General features: G+C 34.3%; 1 protein-coding gene and 1 non-coding gene across 3 annotated transcripts; both read left to right on the top strand.

Annotated features, from left to right (window-relative positions):
• Positions 1-300: 300 nt before the first annotated feature.
• Positions 301-406, top strand: LOC140876897 (small nucleolar RNA R71). The gene has a single exon (XR_012149126.1). It is a non-coding gene; the product is annotated as a small nucleolar RNA R71 (small nucleolar RNA).
• Positions 407-5,481: 5,075 nt separating this feature from the next.
• LOC140881546 (peter Pan-like protein) lies at positions 5,482-9,766 on the top strand. 2 transcript variants are annotated; one of them, XM_073286959.1, is made up of 8 exons: positions 5,482-5,504; positions 6,551-6,680; positions 6,812-6,991; positions 7,599-7,829; positions 7,917-8,009; positions 8,088-8,275; positions 8,973-9,166; positions 9,405-9,766. In XM_073286959.1, the coding sequence occupies exons 2-8, from the start codon at positions 6,663-6,665 to the stop codon at positions 9,500-9,502; spliced, it is 1,002 nt and encodes a 333-aa protein (XP_073143060.1). In that variant the 5' UTR covers positions 5,482-5,504; positions 6,551-6,662; the 3' UTR covers positions 9,503-9,766. The 2 variants fall into 2 exon arrangements, with proteins under 2 accessions (XP_073143060.1, XP_073143052.1); XM_073286951.1 differs by lacking the exon at positions 5,482-5,504 and adding an exon at positions 5,792-6,068 and having other exon boundaries at positions 6,623-6,680.
• Positions 9,767-10,038: the final 272 nt, after the last annotated feature.

Below are 10,038 nucleotides of genomic sequence, written 5' to 3'. Positions count from 1 at the left end.
ATAAAAGTGTAAATTACATTAAACAAAAGATCGTTTGTACAAAGAGTCATCAAAGCCCATAGCCACAAGTTGGCTCACTGGGCACCCACTCTTTCATCAATATAGTTGTATAATGTTTACTGTTTAAGGTTTCGATTTGGTTGTATCACTACAGATTTAAGCCTGGATTATGTTACTAAGCTGATATGTAATTTATGGATTATGTTTCCGCACGTTTTTACTCTGTTAAGTATTTTTCTGTATTAAGTTTAATGCATGCTATTAGTTGCCAGTTAGTAGGTGATTCCATGCAGGGTCACTACATTATGGTTTGGACACTTCCTAAGCAACTCCTTGTACCGCTCCCAGGCTTCATACAATTGCTCAAAATCATGTTGTTTGAATGTAGTGATTTCTATTTTCAACTGAGCCGACTTAGCAGGCGGAAAGTACTTGGCCAGAAATTTAGATGCCATGTCTTCCCATGTGGTGATACTCCCAAGAGGTAAAGACTGCAACCAACAACGAGCATTGTCCCTAAGAGAGAATGGGAACAATCGTAGTTTGATGGTGTCCTCAGTAACACCATGAATCTTCACCATGTCAGCTATCTCCAGAAAAGTACGCAGGTGCAAATTTGGATCTTCTGTAGCTGCACCCCTGAACTGATTCTGCTGCACCATATTAATCAGAGCTGGCTTCAACTCAAAATTATTTGCTGTGATATTCTGCCTAGCTATCCCAGAATAATGAGCATTGATCACCGGTCGAAAGTGATCTCTGATCGGCACCAGAGCATTATTGACAGCTCTTTCTCTTTCTTCAGCCATTAGTTGCAACTCTTCTCTTCTAGCCTTTCGCAACGCTTTAGCAGTTTTCTCGATTTCTGGATCAAAGAGCAGTGAGTCGTAACTTTGGCTCTTTCGCATAAACTGCATAGACAAGAAAAATTTAAAATTAGAACCAACAAAATAAAATACAATGCTCTAAATCAAAATTAAGACTAATTAGCACAATTTAATATAAATCAAATAAAATTCATTCCCCGGAAACGGCGCCAAAAACTTGTTGCGTGTTTTTCACTCGCAAGCGCACGATGTCAAGTTATAATATAGGAATTAAGTCCAAGTCGTTCCCACGGAGAATGAATAAATGATATTATATCAAATATTTGCAACTAATAAAATCCTAATCCTATGTAGAGCTACGAAAATGGTTTGATTTTTATAAAACTAAAATTTTCAAGAAACAAAACCAAATAACCAAGAGTTCACGAGATGAAAATTCAATAAGCGATGAATCTAGAGGTTCGACTTTACTTGACTGTCCATCACAATTTATTTCTAATGATTATTTAATTACCAATTCTTCTAGTTTATTAGCCAAGAATCCCTATTATTTTCTACTACCTCTCTCGAGTGTCAAGCAGAAATTCGTATCCAATAACAAACTCAATATCTCTATCAAAGTTCAATTATTAAATCCGGGAAATAGCACAAGAATTTTTCTAATGGCTTCTATGGAGTTATATGCCTCTCGAACAATATAAACACCAAAGATGTATTTTTCTATGCCGAATTCAAAATCTCCTCTCTCGAGTGATAGATTCTAAATAAATTATCATTCAATCTATGGCCAGTGAATTGAAAGCATTAAGATCAGGAAAACACAAATAAACTGTGCGAAGAAAATTTAAATATATAAATCAAAATATTTCAATCATGGTTTCCAGTCAAGATCCGTCTACCTCTAGATTAAGAAATTAGTTCATAACGCAATTCAAAATCAAATAAAATATGTTTTTCCAACAATCCATGAACTAAAAAAAATAGAGTTCAAAGAGAAACTAGAACGAATTAGAATGAAGCTTCTCCGTCGTCGGATGCCGCCGTCTTCCGTCTTCGGACCAAATTCTCGAGCTCTTGTGCACTTCAAAACTCTCAATAGCCGTCTCTCTGCTCTGAAAACTCTCTAAACCCTCGTCCCCTCCAGAATAAGCCTTAAAATCCTTTCTTAAACTCGATCAAAAACTTTCCAAATTTTAAGATTGCACAGCGCTGGAGCGCCCGTCATTTTCTTCCAACAGCGCTGGAGCGCTGTATGTGTAGCGCTGGAGCGCTATTTCCTCGACTTTTCACCCTTCGAAAGACTCCGTATAGCGCTGGAGCGCTTGGCTTGTAGCGCTGGAGTGCTAGGCTGGGCACTTTTTATTTTGTGTTCTTCAACTCTTTTTCACCTCTTTTTCACTTCTTTTGACCAACTAAAATGAATAACACTCAAATTCCTGCAAACAACACAAACAACAAGAAAATATGCATAACATCGCTCAAAACAAAACAAAAGCCAAGTCAATTCATATAAAATATAAGTGCAAAATTTGCACTTATCAGATATACAATTGGAAATTATATTATACTAGGTACGGTTACCTCAATTCTTGAGGTGTTTGCCAGGTTTGTAACTTTGGTTTGATATTTTTTGTTTTGTTTTGGTTTTCTGTTTCATAACACTAGATTAAATGTCCAATTATTCATGAAATATGTCATCTTCTTGTGGTTAGATTATGTAATTTTATGCCACTCTTGCGGTTCTCAATTTATTCTTGGTGAAAATTTGATATGTTAGATCAAAGATTAAAAAAAAAATTACAGACATGAGCATGGAGATATACGAGACAACATGGATAAAAAATAAAAGGTATTACAATAATCTGAGTGAAGCATTCAGCCAAAGGATTAGGTTCTTTTCCAGAAACCTTAGCTCAAGCTAATGAACTCGCTAAATCACTAATCACTAAACTGTCAAAAAACGTGAATAATCCTTGTGAAAACATCTGTTTTTGGGTAGAAGTTCAATAAGTAGCAGTTTCTACTCTGTTTTCATTAGTTTTCATCTCTGGTTTTTGTTTTTGTTCCGTGATTTTTTTGGTCTTTTGAAATTCTCGTGACATGTGTATTTTTTTATTGAATTAAACTTCATTAGAGCAATTAAAAAAAGAAAATTAGAGTTTTCCTCAAGCTTTCTTGTTTAACACCCTTAAACTGGTTAGAATATTTGCTTGATGAAAATGATTTTGCTGTTTTTTGGGCAGAAACTTTAGCCATTTAAGTTTTAAGTTGGTTTTAGTGCTTTGTAATCTTTAAATGATGAGATCTTATTACCTACATACTGTATCATATTTTTATTTGGCATGTGGATCACATGGATAATATACTCTTGTTACAGCAAGGATGTTTCAAATGTTAATGTAAGATCTATTCAAATTTAAATTTTGGAATTAAAGGGATTGTTGAATAGTCAAATATGATCTGATTTCCTATCCTTCGTCCAGTGTGTTTTATGTAGCATCTTTCTTACATTCAATCTTCACTTGTTTTCTTCTCCACTTTTTGTTAATGTTTGGTTTTTTTCTTAGGTCTTTTGACATTCTCATAATGTGTGTTAGTTATTATATTAGACCTCATGAGAGCAATTAGAAAAAAGAAAATTCCCTCAAACTGGTCAAAATCTTTGCATCTTGATGAAGTTGATTAGGCTGTTTTTGGGCATAGGTTCAAGAAGTAACAGTTTCTAAAAATCTTTGCGTCTTGATGAAATTGATTACGCTATTTTTTTGGGCAGAAGGCCATATATGTTTTAAGTTGGTTTTAGTGCTTTGTGATCTTTAGATGATGAGATGTTGTTACCTTCATTCGGCATGTACATATAGATAATATACTCTTGATACAACAAGGATATTTCAAATGTTATGTAAGATTTATTCAAATTTAAATTTTGGAATTAAAGTGATTGTCAAATAATCAAATATCATCTGATTTTCTAGCCTCTCTCTAGTGTGTTCTATGTGGTCTCTTGTTACTTTCATTCTCTGTTAGTTTTCATATTTGATTTTTTTTGTTTTTGTTTCGCTTTTCTGTTTTGGGTATTTTGTCATTCTCTTGATTTGTATATTTTGTTATTTGTAGAATTAGACTTCATGAGAGAAATTAGAATAAGAAACTTGGGAGTACACCTCATAATTTCTTGTTCCATACCCCTAAACTGGTTGAATTCTTTGCGTCGTCATGAAATTAATAAGGTTGTTTTTGGGCAGAGGTCCAAAAATAACAGTTTCTAATGTTTCATTCTTTTGTTTGAGGTCTCTTGTGCTCAAAGAGAGAACGATTTGGGTTTTCCTACAATAATAATAGGAAAGAAAGACTCTCTGTCATTATAGTATAATAATACGGCATACTGCCATTTGATAATGACCTAAATAATGTTCATTTTTGTCTTATTATTGATTAATAGCAGATTTTTCCAAGTTGATTCAATCATCAAAGGAGCTTTGTGTCAAGAAAAGAAAATTAGCTAGGCGTGAAAGGTGCATTAATTGCATTCTAAGACCGTCTTAAATTTTGATACACCTCAAAGTATTCTTCAATGTTGTTAAAACCTCTTCACTTTTCATTTCAAAATTTCATGTATTAAATGTTTTTAATTACGTTAGCTCAAATCTTTAAAAGATTCTTAAAATTGAAAATTATTTTTACTATGTTCACTGTTTCAGCATATATTCATGTCTAATTTTGAGGCAAGTAGTTAAACACTTAAACTTGTTCACTTTTACTACAAATGTAAAACAAAGTAAAACCAGTGTTTTCATAACAGGATCAGTGATCGAACCGGTCTACCTTGAAAAAACGGTTCAATCGACCGAAAAATCGTTTATATAATATAATATAATTAATAATATCTTTTAAATTTTGAAAACCTAAAACTAAAATACATATATAAATAGAAAAAAATATTTTTATCATAGTTTGTAAAATAAATAACTATATAATACTTTCAAAATATTAATTATAGTTATATATATATATATATATATATTTTAAAAATAAATAAATAAATTAATAATAATAAAATAATATTTTTAACGAAGTACAAATTTCAAATAATCACGAACCTATTTTTGGCCGGATCTTGGGATCGGTTTTTGATTGGTTCAATCGGTTCTAAGCGGTTTAACCGTTGAAACGATTTTTTGGAGTGCTTCGGATCGAACCAGTGATCAATTTCCGATCGGTCTAGTCCGAGTTTGAAAACATGAGTAAAAACCACTATAATCAAAATAAATGTCTTTCACCCAAGAAATAACAGTACTCGGATCATTCAGTCTGGTTATAAATCAGTTTTTAAATGAGATTATTAAGTCTTTTACAAATTACATTATGTTCAGTTTTTTCAAGTGTTGGTATCTAGACTAGATAAGGATTAAAAAGTGCTTTTATTTTTATATTTTTTAAAAGTATAACCCAAAATAAAAAATAAAAAAACAAAAAAAAAAAACTAGCTTTTAGAAAAAATACTTATTTAAGCGGTTTTTGGACCTGAATATATATTTTTTTGTGTGTTGGGCTTTAAACAAATCCAATTTTATTTTAGGCCCTAAACAACAAGAAAACCTACGTTTAAGTCGATCCGTTCTGTTTTATCTTTTCAACTTTTGCCGTTACCCTAAAAATTTTGAACCACCGGTAGGGGTGAGCAAAATATCGGTCTAACCGAGAAAACCGACCGAACCGAAAAAAAATTGGAAAATCGGTTCGGTTTATTCTGTTGGTCGGTTTGATTTTTTAAAATTCTCGGTTATCTCAATTTTATCGGTTCGGTTTCGATTTTTTTGAAAATTATATCGGTTAAACCGATTTAATCGAGAATATTTTTACATATTAAAATAGTGTTATATTTACGTTGGGCTTTGTGGATGAATTCATTTAATTCCTAGCCCAATATCCAATTAGAAGTCTCATTCATATTGTGTCCAATTCTGTGGCTTCCGTCCTCACTCCTCAGAATTCACATCGCGATGCGCCGATGCCTACGGAGCCCTAATTCCCAACCCTATTCTCTTTCTTTCCCTCGTAGCAGTCTAGCAGATCGCTCGTTCCCTCCCATCCCTTTGTTTCACTCCCTCGCATCCATTCTTGACGTTGGCCGTTGGCGTGCTTTTCCTAAATCTTTGAAGAATCGAGAACAAAGAAAAGAGAACCCACAACGATCCATCCAAGATATCTCCTCTCCCGTGGGATTTGAAGAAAAAGTTGGTAAAATATCTCTCTTTTGCAGCTGAATTTACCCACGTTGTGAAGCTCTCAATTTTAACACCTCTTGACAGTTGACACAAATCACAAGTCAATCTTGAAGATTTGGTTACTGGACCACTCGTTCATTCATTTGAAACTAGATTTTAGAATATTTGGGCATGTTTTATTATTCTTTAGTTGGTTTAAAACTTGAACTTTATAGCTAAAGTTTAGTTCTGTATTCGAATCATGTATTATCTTATTGCACTTGACATATTTTGGTGACACTGTCACAGCTTAATGTTTTCAATAACAAATTCGGTTATTTCGGTTAAAGAACCGAAATAACCGATTTTTAATCGGTTCGGTTAATTCGGTTTTGTTAGTATAATTCGGTCGGTTCGGTTATTCATAAAATTGATCGGTCGGTTCGGTTATTAAAACTTTCGGTTCGGTCGGTTCGGTTTTAACCGATTGCACACCCCTAAATTCCACCGGACGAGAAATCGATATATGTGTTGTGAGAGGTGAATCTTTTTTTGTTTTAATTCTCGGTTTTGTTGCTAATATTGAAGCTTGAGCCAGAAAGGAAATTAGTTCTCTTCACAACCCCAGATGGCTCGTTTCCGCAATGTAAGCAACGCTTTTATCGAAAACTCATTTGCTTGTATAAGTTTCGTTCTGCTTAATGTTCAGGTTTTTAATTTGATGATTAATTACCCTATTTTGGTTATTTATATCTGTTTTTATTTCAAATAATTCAGAAGAAGAGGATTCCGTTTGTAATACCCATTCATAAGAAACAGCCCACTGTAGATCATGTAACAGGTGATAAAGTTCCCAAAAGTTTTGTTTTTTGCCGTGGGAAATTGCCTGGCCCTCTTCGACAACTGCAAATGGATTTGAGAAAATTGATGCTTCCTTTCACTGCTCTAAAGCTCAAGGTAGGTGTTGCTTTATGTTTAAAAAATCTGCATTTTCCCTGTGTAGTTAATATTGAGGATGATAATCCGATTTTCTTGTTAGATATCTTTCAATAAATTGCGATTTTGTGAAACCGAGCTTTCGGTTTTGGAAATTGAAGCAACAGGTAATAGTTGTGTGCACCAATCGGGAAATGGCTACTTTATCATTTCGGGAGGAAATGTGAATTCAACAATCTGTGCTTTATCTGTTTATATTTATATATGGTTTTGTATTGCAACCATGGGTTACATGCAGGTTTGATAGTTTGGTCTTCTATACCTTCAAATGTGCCTTTTTGGTCATTTTATAGTTTTGTTGTTTAAGTCCTATAAAATACTCGAGAATTTGGTTGTTCAAAATGTAAAGTACCATGTTCTTCTGAAGCTGATCATTGAGCAGCAGAAGTCTATAAGCCTTTTGTGAAACAAATTGTGGGTTCATTCAAATAGTATTGAGCACAATGATAAGTTGTGCAAAATTTGTTGCATGTAGATCTAGTTTACTTTCTGGTTATAATTATATTAATATGGGATATAAAGTTCTTCTGACTCAGCTAGTTGTTGGCTAATCATTATTCCTTTTTAGGAAAAAAAGCGGAATAATCTTAAAGATTTTTTGAATGTTGCGGGGCCCATGGGTGTTACACATTTTCTCATTTTGTCGAAAACTGAATCCGCTCCATACCTGCGGATTGCAAGGGCACCGCAAGGCCCAACTCTTACCTTCAAGATACATGAATACTCGCTAGCTTCTGATGTTGCTCAATATCAATTGCGTCCGAGATGCCCTAAAGATCTGTTTAAAAACCCACCCCTGGTATTATCATAATTTTTTCCCAAATTATCTTACGATAGTTTGTTTAGTGTTTGATGGTATACTGAGCTATTTGATTGAATTCTCTAGATAGTACTCTCTGGTTTTGGGACAGGGGAGCAACATCTAAAGCTTACCACTATAATGTTTCAGAACATTTTTCCTGCCATCGATATAAATACTGTAAGTTTTGCAAGCTGTCACCCAGATTTAATAGCTGCTTGAGTGTTGACTTGCATCTCACCATCTTACATGATTTAGGTCAAACTTTCGTCGTGCCAAAGGATTGTGTTACTTAATTATAATAAAGACACAAACCTTATCGATTTCCGGCAATACTCCATCAGATTGCAGCCTGTAGATGTTTCTCGAAGAATTAGGAAGTTTGTACAGAACCATCAGGTGCCGGATTTAAGAAGTTTTCAGGATGTGAGTGATTTTGTGACAAGGTATGACCTCTCTCTCTCTCTCCCTCTCTCTCACACACACACACATACACACACACACACATACACACACACACAACCCTGTTTCCTTGTGTAATGGACCTAGGTCACAAGGCATATGATAAATGTAAAGTAGTCAGGATACACTTTTTGCATTTTTGTTTATGTAAAATGAGTTATACTTTGTCCCTGTGGAGTTCAGTTCTTAATAGGTTTTTGAATCGTTTAAATTGGTTTATTGGCTTTAGATGTGGTTCAGTTTTAGGATGGTTTTGCCAGTCTGTTCAACATATTTATCAATCACGTTCGTAGCCTGGGATTTTTTAAAAAAAACTTGGTCTTGTGCTTGAATCTTACTAGCCCCTATTACATCCTATCTACAACTTGAACGTCCTCCATGCATTCTGTTCTTTCTCGAGGACTTGGGAATGTTAAGAAGAGGAACTGTGATCAGGAAAGAAGTTGATCCTGCTTTTGAAATTTATCTTTGGAGTTCGAAAAATTTGTTGCCTAGTTTAAGGTGATAGTTTTTAATTTAAAGGTTAGTTTCCATAATATATTGTATTCCAATTGAATCACACTGGAAAGTTGGATCAATTTGTGTTGCCTAACTTTACTAATTGTTGGTTTTCAAACTAAAGCAAGTGTATCCTGAATGTTTTTCTTTTCTTTTTGCTCATCTTTCTTTGCTTTCTTCAAGGACTGGTTATGGATCGGAAAGCGAAGTGGATGACGATGCAGCCACGGTAAGTCTACCGACAGACATTGGTAGGGTTAACAGGGCTTCTAATAAAAGTGCTATTAAACTTCAAGAAGTCGGACCCAGGATGACACTTCAACTCATGAAAGTTGAGGAAGGATTGTGTTCCGGTGGAGTCATATTTAGTGAATCCGGTACATTTTCCCATCTGAAACTTCTTGTATTTCATTCGATTATATTCATGCATTTATAATGGTTTGGTTCATATAAAGAGGAACTTATGACCGTGTCCTACCCCTTTTCGCATGGGGAAACTTCTCCGTGTGCTTCATTTCGAGTAATATGAACCAAGTGGGACAATTCTGTTTAGAATAAAAGTTTGAGACCTGGCCTTGCTAAGCCAAGCATTCTAATTCTTGTATCTCATCTCAGGTAACAGTGAACGGAACGACGGTCGCCAAACTCATGAGCATGTCCCGCAAAGTGAGGAAAAACAAGATGAAAAGGCCATGTTGATAGATGAAGATTAGATCACTTGATTTCGCTTGTTGCTCTTTTTTTTCGTTTTTATGCATAATTAATGTAGATGAGACCTAGAAAATCATGTTTTTGCAGTTGTACCATTTTCTCTGAACCATAATTCAGAAGTTTTACCCATGTTTTGTCAAAAACAAGCAAACAAGATCAAGTGTCTGCCTGAATTGAACTTGACTTGACTACAGTTACTGTAGCCATTTACGGCATTAGCTTAAAGATTTGATTTTGTTAGGATTTCACAACCCAATATGTTAGAATTCTTGATCGCCTTGTTCAATTTTCTTATCTGTCCCCGTTCAGTTTGATTTATATGATATAATAAACCATCATAATATCTGCCCGATGCACAATTTATTCATCTATGGCAGTGGTCGAGTATTATATTCATTTAGCAACAAACTATGGATTGAGGAATCTCACTTATGAGGAAGTCCTTCATTTGTAAAATTCTTCATTTGGCAAATTCCCTATCATCAAATGATCAATTTGCTACCGAAGCCTGGAGAAATGTATAAAATAACATTTCATA

This window comes from Henckelia pumila, chromosome 1 (genome assembly GCF_033568475.1).
Source record: "Henckelia pumila isolate YLH828 chromosome 1, ASM3356847v2, whole genome shotgun sequence".
NCBI classification, from domain to species: Eukaryota; Viridiplantae; Streptophyta; class Magnoliopsida; order Lamiales; family Gesneriaceae; genus Henckelia; species Henckelia pumila.
The sequence above is the reverse complement of the archived record's forward strand: the minus strand, read 5'-3'. Positions and strand labels throughout refer to the sequence as shown.